At 30.1% G+C, this 19,585-nt stretch overlaps 1 protein-coding gene across 9 annotated transcripts in view; it reads right to left on the bottom strand.

The window, feature by feature from the left end:
- LOC106686452 (zinc finger protein 768) overlaps nucleotides 1-19,585 on the bottom strand; it is a 402,036-nt gene that overhangs the window by 52,477 nt on the left and 329,974 nt on the right. For 7 of the 9 annotated variants that reach the window (XM_067053093.1, XM_067053099.1, XM_067053101.1 and 4 more), the window contains 2 exons: nucleotides 7,111-7,295; nucleotides 5,806-5,823 (listed from right to left, as the gene is read on the bottom strand). In XM_067053093.1, coding sequence (XP_066909194.1) covers nucleotides 5,806-5,823; nucleotides 7,111-7,295 — 203 coding nt within the window. The remainder of the gene's footprint in view (nucleotides 1-5,805; nucleotides 5,824-7,110; nucleotides 7,296-19,585) is intronic. The other 2 variants (XM_067053098.1, XM_067053100.1) reach the window with 1 other exon arrangement.

Below are 19,585 nucleotides of genomic sequence, written 5' to 3'. Positions count from 1 at the left end.
ATTTAATAATCGTTATTTTACTAAACGCATTACTATTATTTACACATGAAAAGTATATACATAACCCATAGTGGTTTATAAAATTTAATTCTTTAAAATTTGGGAACAAAATCTTATTACGAAACCTATTTCTTAAAATAAAATATTTATAAAAATTTGGAAACATAGGGTGGTAACTACATGGTACAATATTGGTCTTAACATGTTTTGTATTCAATTTTAATTCACAATAAAATTATTTTTAAAAAATCCTATGTAACAGATATTTGGACAATATTAAACTTTATTATACCGGATAAAAGTACTAAATCATACACACGAATTCATGGACATGAGCACAGACATTACAAAAAGGATTACCGAAGAAGAAGGGGGAGTAACAACGAGGCTTATGATAATTAATTTTTTTTTTCCAGAGACTTTACGATTACTAGTGATGCGGTGAGCCTAACTGCCCAGATCTCTAATAATAAGGCCATAAAAGTAACGATGTCGGGGAGGAACGGGCTTAGAAGGGTTGTGAGAGAGGGTCATCGCCAATAAACACTGAGGAAGAATTCAATCCACCTCAGGGCTTTGTGGTCTCCAACCGACCCTTCCCAACTTCATCTAGGGGATCGCTTCTCTGGGATTAAGTGTGTGTATACATTTCGGGAGAAGTATATACAAGAGAAGTGGAATATATTACTTTATAATTTGTATGATATGGATGGTGTATGAAGAACCTTTTTAGAATATGAAGATTAAGTAATCAACAATAAAGGAGAATTAATTCTGAATAAAATAATATCCTTGAGAATTTGTGAGGAAAGTTGTTCATAATCTTGGAGTGAATATTGTAATAATAACAATTATTTTGTGATACAACTATTATATTTCTATAGTTTGAGAAAATAAACATAATCCAATACTGGGATTATGTTAATTCGATCAAAGGTATGAATTTTTTTTATTCCTGAAAAATTTAAAGAAATTATTTAAGATGGACAACCTATTAGGATGTAAATCTTTTGTTGAACTCTGAAAAGAACAAATGATGGAATTTCAAGCTTTCGTTTATATACTGACTAACACACATTGCAACACTCAGAACTCTTGCAGACTTGAAGAGAAACCTTAATTAAAGGTTAAACTGCTATTTTTCCCTCTCTCTTAGATTAGAATATTTTATTTAAATATTTTTTTTTTACAAAGTTTACGAGCACATGATTTTTAAACATGACGTTCACGGGTATTTTCAAAGTATTATAATTAAATTTCATAATTATCTTCATTGGAAATCTCAGGTATGAAACATAAAATTTTAAAGATATAATTCATGTTTTAATCAATTACTTTTTTGTATATTTAAGAAAATATTTCCATTGCACCAGTCGAAATAAGATTGGTCCTTATTTTATAAGGATTGGTTTCCCATATCCAAGTTGGAAATCATTGGAAAATAAACCAGTATTCCTACTGAAATATCTTCAATCGAGCTTCTAGAAGATAAAGTAATTGGATTTTTTCTTCAGGACCTGACTCTTCCCGGGTTTCATGACAGTTCCATTCACACCCTCTATAAGTGAGCCGTATCCCCGACAAGGTGCTTACGAGACAACATATATTCCTGGTTATGGAGCATTGTGAAAAGCGAAAACCTCCGACTCGCTACAAAAAAGGACAACCCTTTAGAAGGTAAAAGGGAAATATATGATCATGACGTACAAATAAGGGCCGGGAGATAGGGGAAAATTTATGGGGGGCGCCGCTCCTTTGCATAAGAAACAAAGGGCGGGGGGGCCTAGAAGCAGTTCTTAATGACTATTAGTCCTCGGGCAGCCTTCCCTAGCCTCTTCTTCGGGGATAAGGCTTTATTTTATAGCCGTCTTTGTTGGTTCTATCAGGTGAGGGCGTTTGTCAACGGGGGTGGCCACCGTATCCTGGACCTCTTTTGAAGGGTCAGGTATTTTATGGTGATGTGTTTAGTGATGTCTACCAATTTTTTTTATAAAGTTTGGCCAATCTTTAGCTTTTTTGAAGATGAACTCTAAGGATCTTTAATTTTTCTTCTGATTCACTTGATAACTTTAAGCATATTGTTCTGATTTACTTCAAAACTTTAAGGATACTGTTGAGAATAACAGATAGAAAATGCTGGAATTTACTAGATTCATATATGTTTCTTCTATTTATTTAAAAAAATAAATATTATTGAAGATAAAAGACAGACCTCTTGGATTCAACGGATCATCCTCCCGGTTTCTTCCTAATCCTTAATTAAATATTCAGATCTCGTCGGGGTCATTCCGAGAACAAAAGGTATTTAATGCAGGTTCCTCTCATGGGAAAGGGAGCTGAGACAAAAGATAGCCAATAACGGCTAATGCTAAAAATAAATACATTAAGGGTTGAAGTGACCGTTATCTGTCGGATGGTTTGATAACTGAGGCTGTGTAAAGGAAAAAAATTGTTTTTAAGAGATTGTGAGGGTTTTTTTTTTTCTAAGCCAAAAATAATTTAAAATGCTATTAGTTCTATACTATACCTCTTACCAGTGGGCCATCCTCTGCAAAATTGAATCGTATGCATACCGACGTTCTTTACTTTATTTCTTTACCAAAAGTTTGTAGATAATTTTGAATTTGTAAGAAGTGGACAAATAAAAGTGCAACTCTAGTGAACTGTGAGCAAAACAGTGAAGTGAAGGCAGAGAGGAAAGGGGAAGATACATCCTCCCGAAATGTAAAAACAAACATAAGTATTTTATGAAAAACTTATGTGTTTCAGGACGCTTTTGCATTTATTTTTTATTTTTAATAATATTTATTTATATAGAGAGTAATATTTGTTTTCTTAATTAATGGCTCATCATTCATCTCTCGTTCCGATTAAGTGTCCATAAAAAAATATGTGTACGCTTCTGATTCTAAATTCTTAGGAACAAATTTTTATTTTTTATCTCCATTTCGGGAAACAATAAATTTAAGAAATATTTGGTATTTGAGTCAGAAATTTGCGCAAACAATTCATCTATATTTTTTATTGCATATCTAATGATTTTATGGGAAATTGCCTGAGTTTGGAGAAAAAAACATGGACCATTTAATTTCTTTACCAGAATAAACATATCCCGGATCAGTCACTTTTTTTTTAATGATATCTTCAGAATCTTTTTTGAATATGAACTAATACGTCTTGAAGTTTCATCGAAAAATTGTCAAAAAAACCTTGCATGTGCTCATAAAATTTTAATCAAATATAATTTTTATGCAAGGGGGGGGGAATACAGTAACTACAATGCATATATGTACCAATCTATTGCTATGACGGAAATATGAATTGAATAAGAGATTATTTGGTCTTGAAATGTTAATCTCACAGTGAGTCTTCTCTACACGCATCATTTCTTCTGAAATTCAGTTGATTTGCCAATCATGTTTGTGTTTGAAAGGTGGAACAAAAACTGAATTTACCACTTTTGAATCTATGATTTTTTTTTATCTTTTAAATGAAAGATAACGGAAGGATGTTTTAATCGAAGGAGTTCCTAGTCGATTATCTACAGGGTGGGTTTTTCCACTTTCACGAGGAAATGACTAAAGCTATTTCGATAGGAAAATAAAGTAATAATAAAGGCAGTTTAACAGTTGGTGAAAATGCAGAGCAGATGAGAGACATAATGAGAAGGCCTGAAGAAGGGTTGTGCGGCTGCCATATGCTCACTCTATGCCCATCCGTCATATTAGTGCCTATAATGAGGCACGCCAGCCCCTGGCCTATAGTGCGATCGGTACCGTGTACCTGTCCCGCACTAATAACGTGTCTTCCTAATAATTTGGAAGGGGTGGAGGCTAAGGTAGAATTTGACGCATGCAAAATACCAATGTGACCCGTGTTCGAATACCGGTCGACATAACAGAAGTAATAGCTTTTAGGGTGGAATGGGGAGCAATGGGAAGAGTGGTATATCCCGGGAAGCTTCCTGTTCAAATATTGAGACGAAGAATACAAACGACGGGGGAAAAGACAAAATTTACAAACTTAAAGTCTTTGATGAAACTATTTTGTATTTTAAACTCTTAAGAAGATAATTTGCACATTACCTAGGAAAAAATCGTGCCTATGTATCTTAAAGGGACAAACGAGGTAACTTGATTTTTCCTTTAATGAATAACAACGGTATTTGAAAGGTTTATAAAGATAATAGAATGAACTAAAACGACTCAAAATCGTAATTAAAAAATAAGCATTAAGTGTAATAAGCATCCAATACGAAGCGAGATACCTTGTTTTTCTCCAATAGTACTTGATGTAGAAAGAACTTGGTCTAGTCCAAAATCAATAAAATAAAACACAAAAAGAGCGGATTAATTTCAAAGATTCATTAATTACGATAATACATTTCTATAGTTTCGAAATAGTTAAGTTTTGCAGCAGATTATGTTAAAACAACGCCTACATTAGTCCAGAACTTAGCAACCAGTTGTAAAGGAAATAACAGAGGCCACAGCCTAGTCCCTTCAGTCTTCCTTTCTTTTTATATATTTACATAGGACCATTTTGGATTTTCTTTATATAACATAATTATTATGATTCTATATTGTACAATGAATATTATAAAAATCAATATATAAAACACTAATGTATCATTATTATACATTTATATATGATTATTATATATAAATATTATATGAAAATTAATAATTATTATTTTTTGCACAATTATGTTATTTAATTCATTTTAATTTTCTTTTATTCAGTTATTTACTTATTTTACTATTGTTTACTTCATATATTAACTTATGTTTATGGTGATATATATTTTTATTATTACATTAAATATTATTATGATCTATTTTTATTTATCTTTATTTATTTTATTATTTTTTTATCATTTTTTATTTGTTTGTTAATATACATAAATGGTATGAACGAATACTTAGCCTTAATACACATTGCTCTCAAGTGAGGCAGATTGTATTATTTTCAATGAAATATTCTCTCTCTCTCATTTAAACTATTGTATCTGAAATAACCTTATCAGCTCTAAAACTGGAACTATCTAAAAAAGTGACCAACATAGATCGAACTATTCAAAACTCATCGCTTTAAGTTTCATTGATCTTCTGTCTTGATTCGGAACAAAAAAATTGATAATTTCCAATTAATAAAGAAGTTTCAAATGTTAATGTTCTACTGAATTCATCTAAGATGATTAAAATTCCGTTCATAGGCTTTGTCTATTTTTATATATACGGTATGAAAAGACGTATTGTTATAGAACAGAATGGGAATTTTCACTGTAGTTGTGGGCAGCTTGTGTAATTTTTTCAACTACCTTTTACATAACAATTCTCTTAAATTAATCGAATGTGACCATGAATAGAGTATTCAGAAGAAAAAAAATGATAATAGGAAAATATGGGAAAACCATTGCAAACAATGATATTCTTTAGGACGGGTGGAAAATATTAGATATAGAATGGCTTCAGAATAATTTTGTCTTTTTATTTAAGGAATTTTCGAATTAGGAACTGATGCTAATTTTTCATTGGATAGGATTTTTATGAATTTATGTAGAATTTAATGTGACAAAATATATATATATATATATTTTAGATTGTTTAATGAGTATATTTTAGAAACATCAGTTAATTATTTAGTCAATTTTAAAATATTATTTTGGTTTATTGATTTTGCATAAGGATTATTTAGTGATGCCATTCTACACTAACTGAGAAGATTGATGCACATCTACTAATTTTTAAAATTGGGAAAATTGAATGGTGGATAAGAAAAGTAAATTAGATTTTAAAAACTAACCTGTTTGTCCCAGCAAAGCTAGGGGTCAGAAATTCTTTTAACTTTTATTTTCCAAATTTCATTTTTTTTTTTAATATAAAAGGCATAAAAACCAACTGTAGTCACCGTCTGTCATTTTCACTCCCTTTTCCAAGTAAAGCATAAGCAGAGTGGAATGATGCGGCTTATATTGTCAGTTTTCGGGCATTTTATTAACAAATAATATTTTTTTTTGTCAAAAGGATAACACAAAAAAAAAAAATTAACAGAAGAAAAATAAACTGAAACTGCAAAGATAGGGTATAGAAAAAAAAATGAAAAAGTAAAACATTTGATAACGTGCAGGTTTGTAGGAAAAGAAATGTTAGTGGGAGGTAGCGGTCTGTGTAAAATATTAGAAACTTTTACTGGCAAAGTGCACTAGTTATACCCGGCCCACCCAACACGCTAGCTGTCCTGACTCTGGATGTTTCATTAAAGCATTTAAGTTTTCAATTAATAAAGTCCGCCAACTTGGAAGGTTTACACGGATTACACGGAGGTTTATCTGCGATGGGGTATTTTCGCCCCATGAACGACCTAAATAACGCAAATGTATTGCTTTTAATAGAGCTGAAAAATAACTACCAACAAAATAATAAGTTCGAAATGAAAAATAGAATTTTAATCATCTTGAACCTCGATCGAAAATATAACGAGTTTATTACTCACATTATTTGTGCGTTTATGTCTTTGGATAGATCCAAATTGAAGATATTTTTTCTACCTTGTTCGATCTAAAAAGATTTTTTGGGAAAATATATAAATCTTACAGAAATGTTCAATGCTAACATAGATATGTTCATTATGTGTTTTTACTATTAAGATTTACTTAGTAATATTTTTTTTTTTTTTAATATCAATATTAAGCAACAGGAATGCTCTGTACATCTGTTCATTATTTGCCCAATAGAATTTGTCTTTAAATTACAGTATTTCCCTCGCTTTTTCATTGTTTTTTTCAAAGTTAATGCTAAAACTAACACACGATACTAACTTTAATTTATTCCTTACACAAGAAAACGTATAATTATTATTTTATTTATTTAAAATTTTTCTTGAAAGTAGTGTCAAAGTAATTTTGAAATAAACTACAATGCTTTCCGTGGTTCATATACAAGCAAAAATGGCTACCTAACTACTTAATCACACACAGCAAGTGTATCCAGATAAGGTCAATGAATCTGTTGCTCAGTTGTTCTGTATCGAGTGATGGGTCATGAGGAGTTGGATCTTAAAGGGGAGTTAGGATAATACCTGTGTAAGGGTACTTATAGAGGAACTTACCTTTGTAGTGTGTGTCCTTAAACTGGACTCGGTGGCGAATCCCTTGCCACAAATGGTGCAGTGGAATGGCCTGTTCTTAGCGCGCTCAACCTGGGCGTCGTGGTTCCTCAGGTGCTGTTGCAGGTTAGACAGCTGGATGAAGGCGCGACCGCACTCTGCCAAGTGGCAACGGTAGGGTCTTTCACCTGTGGGCAAAAAAAGTAGTGGATTACTTAGAGAGGGCATAAATATTACAGTATATTCAAATATATATTATTAAAAAAAAAAACATAATGAAAGGACAAGACTGTATAGGTAGCAAGAAGTACGTATTGGTATAGACCATTATCAATGTTTGTTGACCCTCCTAAAACACAAAAGTCGGCTGCTTTCCAGAGCTGGATTTACCTATAATAATCACTAAACCAGACCTTAGAGGAGCACGCTAAAATTATATTTGTTTATATAATATGACACTTGAAGTATCTTATTGCATTCAAACCTCAAAACCATAAAAAAGATATTTTGAAATATGCAACTTTGATTGAGACCTTCCAGCCAAGCTTGTGGGTGTTGCGGCAGATCTTAGTTTTTGATATAATTTTGTAAAATTTCGGTTGCATTATTTAAATATAATAACTTTCAGATATTTATCGGGATCCAGTATTCCACCGTTTCTTCCAAATCATCAGCGGACAAACCATACGTTCCGACAGAACGCTACTTGGGACCGCGGCCTATTTCCAAGGTATATTATTAAATAAAAATTATATATGGGTTGACATATGACAGCGGTTGGGGTGGACAGGGTTTGATTACGAGGAGATAATTGTTTGAAGGCGCATTGTGCAAGGCCTGACTCTGACGTACAGCCGCACTCCCATTGTTGCACTTAAATGCAGGGAGGTCCTCAGCAAGGTTCACAATCGATTAGTTGCTCTCAAGCCATATCGAATATCGTCATCAGGTAATCGATTCAGAAATCAAGAGAAAAATTAATTTCCAGCATACTCGAGCTTTGTAGAGGATTTTCCGGACTATGTAATTTTAAAATTATACAATAACATTTATTTACTCTTTTAGAATAAATTTATATAGGTACTTATTTGGTACTATATCAACCTTCAACTACAATCAATTAATAATATCTTCAAATATTCACAAACACCGATTTCTGATAAAATTTGCAAAAAAAAAAAAAAAAAATTATATAAAATACTGTAAATATAATTATTTATTTTTTCTTGTATTTCAGTAGGCCTAAAAGAAAATATAACATGAAATTTCGCATTTTATTTACTTAAACCATTTAGTATACACAATAACCATCGCAACTTAGTTATTTACTTAAACCATTAAAAACTTCAATGATTTTTTATGCTGTGTTGTTAATTCAGGAAAAGAAACGTTTGATTTTGAAAAAGCATTAAAAAGGATTCGAAACTTTATTTTAGAACATCCCAAAGCAAATCAATGCACTATAAAAATCTAGCGACATTTTAAGAGACCTTATGAAGCCAGTTTCAATTTACTAATTATTCACCACTTAAAATGTTTAGCAAGATTGAACCTGTCCCAGATATTTTCTTCTCGTGATCAGTTTTAATTTAATTTTTTTAAGCATTGAGAAAATATAAAAATACCTAACAAGCTAATACACGTACCTACGCTGCAGTTATAGATTTTTATTACTCTCATTTGCTTTGGTCTATTATGCAATAAAAACAATTATAATGCGATCTAATAATTAAGTTATAAGTAAAATAATTATATAAATTTATTTGTTTGAATAATGTATTATTGTTGTGACATGATGGACACTATATGAGGATTTTTCCGTTCATATCTATTTATATTTTCATAAACGCTGTTTTTGTTCAATTATAAATAAATACGTTAAACAGCCTATTAATGCAGATTATATCACGTGATTTAAATGCTAAATTTAACTCATTTATAATCTACTATAACAGATAATTATACTGCGCTTACTGGCTGACGAATAGGCAATCGAAAAATACAGTGACCTCGTAACGATTGTAACTTAACACCATGTCCTGATGACATTTACAGTTGCAAGAGGGGAAAAAAATTAAAAGATAAAAACTGGATGTAAGAGATATTTTTCTCAAGCCCCAGAAAGAAAAAAAAAAATTATAACCGATTCAAGAGATATGTGGTGAATTCTCAACTTAACCAGACTGATAATATTATGTTAAGCACGCTCATTTGTTTTTTAATTCAAGTGCTTACGGAGGCAGGATGCAATATCTTCATCTCAGTGATCCGAGTAATTGTTTCAATTGTCTTAGGACAATTGTATTTTAGAGAACGAGTTTCGATTGTTATGATCATAAGCAAATTTGATCGTACAGGAAATGATTTGTCATTATTCAAGTAAGATTGGAATTTTGATCGGTGTCAAAACATAGATTATCGTAAGAAGTGTTATCATGCTTAATTTTGATAAATGATATTATCAAAATTTACAGCCTGAATATGATGAAAAAGTTTTTAGGAAGTTACTTTTCCCCTTGATGATATACTTTCTGAATTTTTATTCTGCATTGGTATCTATGAAATTTGTGACACAGATTTCGGCAGTAACAGTAACTAAAAATATTTTAGGCTTTTGTATGTAGTCTTCAAATAATAATCACATTTAAGTGATTTAAAAAAAAAAACTCCGGATGGGTATGAAAAAATATTTTAAAACAAAACTGGCGCCCATTTGTCGTTGATTATCTGGAAACGTGCGAAATGTTATCTACTGATGCTGAAAAATATAACATATCCCACACCAAAGTACAAAAACTTGTTCAAGCTAAAATTGAAAAGTATAGTATGACATTAAAACAGTATGTCGAGGGCATATTTGACATGTGCTTTTAGCGCAGGACCCGTGCAACGAACATGTTCGGGACAGATTGGCGCTCATTACTAATGGATCATTTGTGCGCCATTCCACCGGGGACGTAGTTGGCATTAACGCTGATGCAATTAACGCTACGGAACTCTGCGTTAAAACTAAATCCATATCAAAGCTTAATGTTACAGTTAAACAACTGTTCCGACTTAAGTTGGAAATGTACCATCACGGTTCTTGTTCATTTGCAGGTACATTAGATTCTTCGCCCGTTGATGAGGGTACAAGGGCATTAGCGAGAACACCCGTGAAACAAACGAATTTTATTTTCGCGAAATGTCACCCATGTTGCCGGACGAGATTACAGATTTCGATAATACGGTGTGAATACGATAAAGTTCAAATCAACTCAGCATATGTATTTACTTAGCTAATCACATTTTTTTTTTTTATCCTAATTTAAGTAAATTTTTCTATCTATTGCTGAAATGCATTTATATTTTTACATCTAAAAAAATAAGGAATTATTTTTTGTTGGTTGATTTACACTGTCACCTTCAGTTTCTATTCCAAACAGTTTACGCTCCGTTTCTATACACTATTATAAATTGTATGTTTTTAGTTGTATACTAACTTTCCTTGTGTTGATGTCCGCTTTATAATACTTTATGTAAACGATATCGGAAGAAAATGGAACGTAATGTGAGACATATGTAGTAAATTTCAATTTTCAAAACGCATACACGAAAAACATGTTTTTATGAATGATATGATATGACAACTGATGAGTGTTAAATAATTAGATAAGTATTTTTTTTCCGTTAAAGTTCTTTTTAAAATTCCCTCTATCTATAGCTAAAAGGATTAGTTTACAAGCCATACAAGATACATTTATCAATACCACTATTATAAAAGAAAATCAAACTGCTTTCTTAGAAAATTATATTTTTCACAATGCGGATTTATGAAGTAAAATAACGAGGGAAGGGTGTTGAGAAAACAATTTAAATTAAAGGCTTAGTGCAAATATAATTACTGCTTCTTTTAGCGAAGAGATGAGGAACGAAACCTTGTAAAAAGTAGTTCCAACTTTAAAACACTTATAATTGTGGGGTAGCTCGGAGTGCATCATGAAACCAGTTATTTGATCCCGGTACAAGAACACCTTAAGGCGGACTAAAAAAAAAAAAAAACTACTCGAATTTTTACAAAATCATCGGACTGAAAGTTAATCAAGTTTAAAATTTATAGTTATTAATAGTCAATTAATCGTGCATCTATTTAGTAAAACTATTTTAAGAATCCATAAAATATGAATATTATTATAACAATAAGCAATTAAACATTGAAAAATATCACTCAACTCAACATCTAAACATTTTTTTTTTATTTTTAGTAGTAGAACAAATTAAAAAATTAATTTTCTAGTTATTAAAAAAAATTTTAATATTTGATTTTGTATTTTTTCAGCTATATAAAAAGTTATATATGGCTTAATGTCCAATTCTTCATCATAGCTCTGTTGACTAAGATGATTTAATGAAATGATGAAACTGATTTAAAATAATTTTTTTAAATTAATATAAAAAACGATGTCATATAGATTAACAATATTTCTTTTTTTTTAATAATTAGAGAAATTTTAAGATTTGATCACAAATCTTTGTTTGAAAACATTGCGTAGGGGAAGAGTTCACAATACATCTGAATTAGTGAGTTACATCACAGCTACTATTACGTATTGTCTAAGATTGTAATATTTATCAATAAACAAGTTTAAAAGAAATATTGAAAACTATAAAATAATACTTCTTGTCTGTTTTAGCGAAATGTATTCTAGAAAACTGAAAATAGATTTTGGTTTAATATTATAAAAAAACAAAAAAAAAATCAAAATGATTTGTTCTTTTGTCATAATTTTGTAGTTGAGAAAGCACATTCAACAAATAGACTAAGGAATTTAGTTAACATTTCTATTATAATTCATTTATTTATTTTTTATTTTCGTAATGATTAATTAAATTTTAAAATAAAGTGATTATGAAAATTGAAAGGACGTATCTCATGAGATGAACAGTCAGTTTCCCTACCCTTTCGCGTACCAAGTTAAGGTTAGCTTGGAGGATTATAGCACCCTGCGAACACAACGTACTCCCAGAATTAACATCCAGATTAGGGATTTTTCGCACAAACGTTTAAAAAAGGGTAAAGGAGTTCGGCCTTAGAAAGGCAAAGTGCCGATATTTATTAAAATCACGGAGGTATTTTTAGGGACTCGCTTAAAAGCCATTAGCAATCTAATTTATCGGTAGGAAAAATATTAGTCTAAAAATGATTTATCAGAGGGGAAATTGAATCGGCCACCAATCAATAGTTGGAACCGGCGGTATAACTCATCGGTTATTACAAAGTAAATTTTAATTCAAAATTTTTTCTATTCGGATTGTGTATTGACAACTCATACTTCTCATTTGTAAGACATAATGTGATAATTAAAATAAGGGGGATAGAGGAATCAGTGAATGAGGTATTATGTGAATTAATTAATTTATTACGACAAGAAGTTATTATTCACAACTAGAAAATTTGGTCAAATAAACTTACGTAAATGAAATATTAAATATAAGTCTTCATGAATTTTATTTCTTACAAACTTCTCGTCAAAATTTATTTGTTGAATACTTTATACTATTAAATAAATATACTTTTATCTTGTATAAACCGGTTAAGGACACGTATTTTATTTACTCCAAGTCCTCTTCATATTATTAATTCGTTTTAAAAAATACAAATTGTATTGTAATATATATTTTTAAAGATTTTTATAAAGAAAATAATAATCTTTTAGGTGTCATTAAATTCTGTTTTGGTAAATTTTGTTTTTTAATTGATATTGATGATGCCCTCAAGTCACAACCAGAAACCCAAAGCTCTACATCTAACATAATTTCTTTTTTCGGTTGTAGATTATTTCAGTTTCAGTATGCTCTTCTGAGATTTGAGAGAAATGAAAAACTATTCTAAAAAAAAAATCTTGAAAGTATGTCGATACTCTTCATCAGTAATTTTTTTTATAACCAGGAAACGAAAAAATCCTATGAAAAAGAACAAATTATTTTATTTTATGAAAATTTTCTCTTACTTTCGAAAATTTTCAGTTTTGGTAGAATCGCCTATATCTTTATTTATTTCACGTTCCAACCCATTAATCGTTCATTATATAAACTTTTCCCCCACAATTTATCCTTAATTTAAGTAAATAACATACATTTATATTTAGTGAATTTACTTTTTTTTTTTTAATTTATTTTTTAACAAATACTTTCTTCACCAAGAGAGACCCAATGGTTCTACTCCGTGACTAAGAGCTCCAGAACCCCGATCAACCCTCCCAGGTGGCCCCTTCATACATATGTAGATGTTACTAATTTCACTAAGACAATAGCTACGACCCTAGGATACCTTTTGTCTTGTTACAATGCCCAACTCCGGTCCTCTAATTCTCTGGTTAATTTTTTCACTGGGATTAATATTCTTTTGTTTCTTTCCTGGCGAGGGGATGGAGATTCTCACTGCGTTTCCTACAGGTTTAATTTTTTTTCTCTTCCTTTTAATCTTCAACCCTCCTCTCGGAACCGCTGCTGTTTCCTACCCCTTTACTTCCGGTAGCAGAGGGTCTTCCTCGGCTTCTAGATATCTGTGTCATTGGATTATGGAACATTCTGTTTTTTTTTTTCGTACCGAAGTTTTTCATCTAATTATTATAACTGATAATAAAATTATTTTTTTTAATTTTTATTTTATCTCGACTAAAATTCCTACAATTGACCTTAATTCCTAATGACAAGTAACTTCTGTTGGCAGAAGTTAAAAGGTTAAGATTCTGTTGAACTATGTACCCTCTTAGTGTTCACGTCTACTTAAGAATTGGTAAAAATATTTCTTGTTCAAGAAAATGTATATTTTTGAATTTCATGATCAAATCTAGAATCATCTACCTTCTTCTCAAGTGTTTAATGTCTAAATGGTTAACCCTTAAATAGATTATCCATTCAGGCATTAAATTTCTATTTCCTTTAAATTTTTTAAAAACATAATTTGAATCCAAATTGACGTTTACAATTAACTTAAAAAATTTTTAAGACAATTTTACCTAAATTAATAGATTAATTTTTACTTGATTAATTATTTCTAAAATAGCAGAAACTTTGCAAATAACTTGGTGATAATAACGTTCGTCAGTATTTCCTTTTTTTTCCTGTTAGATCGAATCGCTGTATTTTTTAATAACCCTAAAACAGGAATTAATCAAGCCCCAGTATTACTGAAAAAAAAAGAAGTGAAATATTGATGGAAAATATCATTTTCCCGTCAATGAAAATCAAAGACCGAATAAAAAAAAAATATTTTCACCCGCATAACAAATATTGTCTTTTTCGAAGTAGTCGTAATGATAACAATGGTAGAAAAAAATATTTGAGCCATATCCTAATATTTACAAAAAAAAAAAAAAAAGAAAGAAAGAAAACAAACGTGAAAATCAGGTGAGAGCTAAAACATTGTTTTAAGTCATTTCAGCCTGAATTGGCTGAAAAACTTTTTTAACAAATGTTAACGATTCAATGCAGGCATTGTTCCCTCACAAGGGGAGGCGCGAAAAGTTGCCTTTTCATTTTTTTTTTTTTTATCTGTTGCGACAATGCGAGGGCGGACTGAATAAACTTGAAGCGTGAAGGGCAAGTACCGTTTTCATATGATCATTAAGTGGGGGGAGGAAGACTTTATTAGGAGGTTGTGGCCCCACTCCCGTGAAAATAAAACAAGGGATGGAATAAAAATGAAACGAGGATAAATCAAAAGGGAGAAAGGAAACTCCTTCCTATTTCCCAGGCTTTTCACATAAATGGCTGGTCTAAGGTAGGGACAAGTTTGAAAAATCTAGAGGCCCTCTCTGAAATTAGCATATTTCTCTCTTACCTACCAACTGCTTTTTACCTTTTTGTCCTGAGGAACAAAAGAATTTTAATATTATCCTGTATTATGAAAAAACACAGTTGCCACAGAAGAAAGTATGATGAAATATGGGTTGCTGCCCAAATATCAAAGAAAAAACAGGATTTTTACCAGAAATTTAAATATATATATAAGAAAGAATATTAAAAATTTAATGGCTATAACATTCTCTTTGTTTGTATCAACCTAGTTCATTTTAAAATAACTTAAAGGATGGGAATTCGTATCCTATATCACGAAAAAATTAAGATTCTCTATTACTTTAAGAACAACACTTAATTAAATTTTTAAAAAATAGATAAGCTAGTTTAAATATTATATTGCGTAGTTCAATAGAACATAAAGACTTCTTATATTGAATAGACATTGAACAAATTTTTAAAAGAACAATTCATTTAAAGTATATAATAATTTTTCACTGCTATTCAATATTACAGTTAATATACTTCGGAAAATATGACAATGTAATGTATGATATGATACATGATATGATAATATGAAAATGTATAAGTTTATTTTTCCGTTTTTGTGGAAAAAATATTTTTATAAGATTTATCTGGGTTAAGATGTTATTGACAATTGACCAGATAGTAATAATCTCCATTCAGGGTCAAATGATGAACTGAGGGCTTCATTGCCTTTAAATACAGTTTATCTTTTCCTTACTGGATGAGGAAGTTTTCTGAAAAAAAATAAAATAAATCAAAGTTCTCTGGGATAGTTTATGTTTACGAACGCAGCTCACTTCGTAATGTGACGTTAACCTATGCCGAAGCACCGGGATCCCATTCGATATATCCTGTCTATCACCGATGTGAGGCAGGTGACAAATTACCCGGACGACATGGGAGATGACGGTTAGGAGACTGGATGTGGGAAAGATCTGTTAATTACCGAAGGGACGGGCAAAGACAATAGAGGGCAACTGACAAAGAACATCATCCCCTCCTGATCAGAAAAACTGCCCTCGGGTATCCAACTGGCGGCTCTTCTTCGCGGTGTCGGAGTCAGTCCATTAACAGTCATTGAGGACGTGCTTGAAACAAAAGAATATTTAGCAGAGGCTATGGGAACGGAGGAAGAAACAAAAGATAGCCACTGGGCTAACTAAGCCGTTATTCGATGGCATCGTTAGTTTAAGATTTCATACGTTGCTAACCCGTTAGTAATTAATAGAGGAGCTAGGTATAAAAATATTAAACCTATAAAACTGACGAGAACAAAAATAACCAGCTCTATGAGGCTAAAATTATTTTAAAATTGGACCAGTATTCTTTAAATTGATTAAATGAACAATTGCCTATACTATTTATATTGAAGAAATTAATTTAATATATGACATTGCAAAAAAATGTCATTTTTTCATAGGTCACCTCTAACAATGCATGTCGCAATAGTACAAAGTCCGAGATTGTCGTATCCCTGATAAGGATTCAACAACATTAAAAATATTCTTCATTTTTTTAATTTACCCAATCTTAAAAAGTATACTGTTATTTAAATTTTTCAATTAAAACAACGGACAATTATAATACAAATAATGTCAATGTTACCTTTAGAAATATCAAATTTTTTGATTTTATTTTTAAGGTTAGTAACGGTAAATGTTTTATTCTGGTTGAACGTTATTCTTAATATTTGATCAGAGTGGTCAATTTGTATAAAATAAATTTTCTCGTCGTAGTCACAATATGTAATTATTTAAAAATAAATTTATTGTTCAGAAAAAATATAAAGACTGTAGTAACTTAAAATATCTATACATAAGAAAATTCATCAAAATGAAAATAACTGTTTTTTTAATTTATTCATTTATTTTATTTTTTAAACTGTCCTACTTCTATTTTTTTTAAATTTATTTTACATTACTATTTATCGATAATTTCTTTTAATTTGTGCAATGGATCAAACCTCTATTGCGGTTCACCGGAGAGATGAGATACGAGAAAATGAGACAGGGAGAATAGGATATTGAATGAATTGGTAAATTGTAAGATGAATTTATGCGAGAAGAAGAATGAGGAAAATAAATAAATAAAATAAAATTGTCATATAGGAAGAAAAAAAAAATTAAAATATATTGTATTTAGTATATGGATGATTATTGTTTGAAAAAAGGTAGAAAAAAAAGATTTGTTCAGTCAGGAGCAACCCAATGTATTGGGTCAGCAGTCCAAATAAAGCAATCCTCTCCACTAAACCTTGGTATAATGAGAAAAGTATGATATAAATGTATAATGTATAATGTATATTATAAAATGTATTTATCTATATATGTATATATATCAAATTTAAAGGGTAATTGAAACAACTATAAATAAGTATAATCTTACAATTTACCGTTGTCAATTTTGAATAGCCCTTAATAAGGCACCAATCTTCATCAACAGCATCTATATCAACCTACGCTACGCGTCATAAACAAGATGGAAGGAGGACAAAAATAAAAATGAAGCCATCAGGCGACCCTTAAAAACCCCTCTGAGACACCCCACGTTGAATACTTAATAATTTTCTGTAGGACGGATTCCAGGGGGGAAAGAGGCTGGAAATCCGTTTATCCGCTAACCTGAGAAAAATTACCACGGTTTAGCAGACGCTGGAAAAACGACCTGGAATTAGCGCGTTGATTATTCTTTCTCCCTCCGGTATATTTTCAATGAGCTCATTACAGTCTCCCAGAGGTAGAGTGAAAAAATTATTTTGAGAAAAAATTAACGGGAAAGGAAATTAAGCAGATAACAGCGGGGAAAGTACCCGGGGTATTTAATGAGTTATGAAATCAGGCGAGAAATTTTCACGTTCATTATGAAATAAAACAAATAAAAAAAAAAACTCAGAAGTGTTATCATTTTTTTAATAGGATAAATGTAGGACATTTATTTTAAATGTTGAACCTATTACCTATTCAATTTTTAATTAAACAAAGGCTTTCAATGTATCATTTGCCTACATTTCTTTTATTTCATACTTTATTGGTTATGTTTAATTAACAGGAATAATTAATATTTTTATACTGACTCCAAAACATCTATTGCAGTAATAAAATAAAAACATAAATGAACCATTCCAGTTTCTCGAATTGATTGCAACAAGATGGACTATGTTAAACCAAATGAAATAGTTATTGAAAAAAAAAATGGATTATGCCTTAATATTTGAAAGAATGTTAGTTAGGATTAAATTTGACAATCTTACAATTCTAATTCACATATTTATATTTGTTTAAATTCATGTAATTTAAAAAAAAAACTGTATGTTTAGTTGAGAGTTAATTAAAAAAATAATTAAAAATCTATTGAAAATTAAAAGAATTATCAGCCTTTCTGAAGTTGTTTAAAATGATTTTTTTTTACTTTATAATAATTTTTTTTATTGGATACAGTTTTACCTAATTTTATATTTTATTCTATATGTATAGTATAAATATATACAAATATCTCTATAATACTTTGTCCTAAAAATCATTGATTACCTCAGTTAATTACAAAATTAAAAGAAAAAAATAATATAAAAATCAAGAACAAGGTACTTTTAAATTTTATATTTATCGAAGAAAATGGATAGATCCAAGAGATACATTTTAAAAACATATAGAATTTTTTTATTCAATTAAACCCAATTTTTATAAAAAATATTTATTTTTATAATGTTTTTTGAACAATTTAAAACATGTTTAGTTTTATCCCTGCCACAATCATATTTCACTACCATCTCTCTTAATTTAGTTTAAAAACAAGGATTTTAATATTTTTTTATTATTCTATATTTTAAAAAAATGTATATGTGGTTGAATGTGGAAGAAATTCCTTTGGTTTTGTTTGTTTAATATTATAAATTAAAAATGAATCCCATTAATAATAAAAGCAACAACCACAATACAGTTGTTTATAGCATAAAACTGTATTTAGTCTAATTGAATATAATCAATGACTGTTTGATATTTTATTTATTTTTTTCTACACATAAATTTATGATACTTCTATATTTCAACTTTATTATTTTATCAATTATATCAACAATTAAAATAAAGATACGAAGATTGTTTCCTTTACACATTGACCCAACTGATATTTACCTTTCGTGTAGCCAATAACGGTTTAAGCCAAATTCGTTGAACTTCATTAATTTTGCAAATGTAGCATGAATAGTGCATATGCAAACTGTTACCAACCGCGTAGTTTATCCCTCGGTTCAACCGGCGGTCGATTCAAAACATAGAACCGTGCCCCAGCAAATCAACTCCAAACAAGATCAATATGTCCTAATAGCTAGCTAATTGGACTTTCAACGGCTACATTATCAGATAATGCTGCTTTTGGCACAAGTTCTATCTCAATCGGCCTAATAAAGGAAAAATACACTGTATCCCTTACGGCCTAAGTGTATATATTCAATTATATCAGATGTATATTTATACGTAATTAATATTTACATATATCTGTAAATTATATCGAATAATATTGTAATATACAACTTAATAACAATTGAGTTACGAGAAGAATATTGGAAAAACTAACATTTCGATATTGGGAAATTTGGATAAATTTTGTTGACAAAAAAAATATAAACATTGGTTAAATTGTCAAAATAACTGTTACTTAAACGTTGAAATTT

The sequence above is a fragment of the Halyomorpha halys genome, unplaced genomic scaffold (assembly GCF_000696795.3).
Source record: "Halyomorpha halys isolate HHAL.00 unplaced genomic scaffold, Hhal_1.1 Scaffold821.1, whole genome shotgun sequence".
NCBI classification, from domain to species: Eukaryota; Metazoa; Arthropoda; class Insecta; order Hemiptera; family Pentatomidae; genus Halyomorpha; species Halyomorpha halys.
The sequence above is the reverse complement of the archived record's forward strand: the minus strand, read 5'-3'. Positions and strand labels throughout refer to the sequence as shown.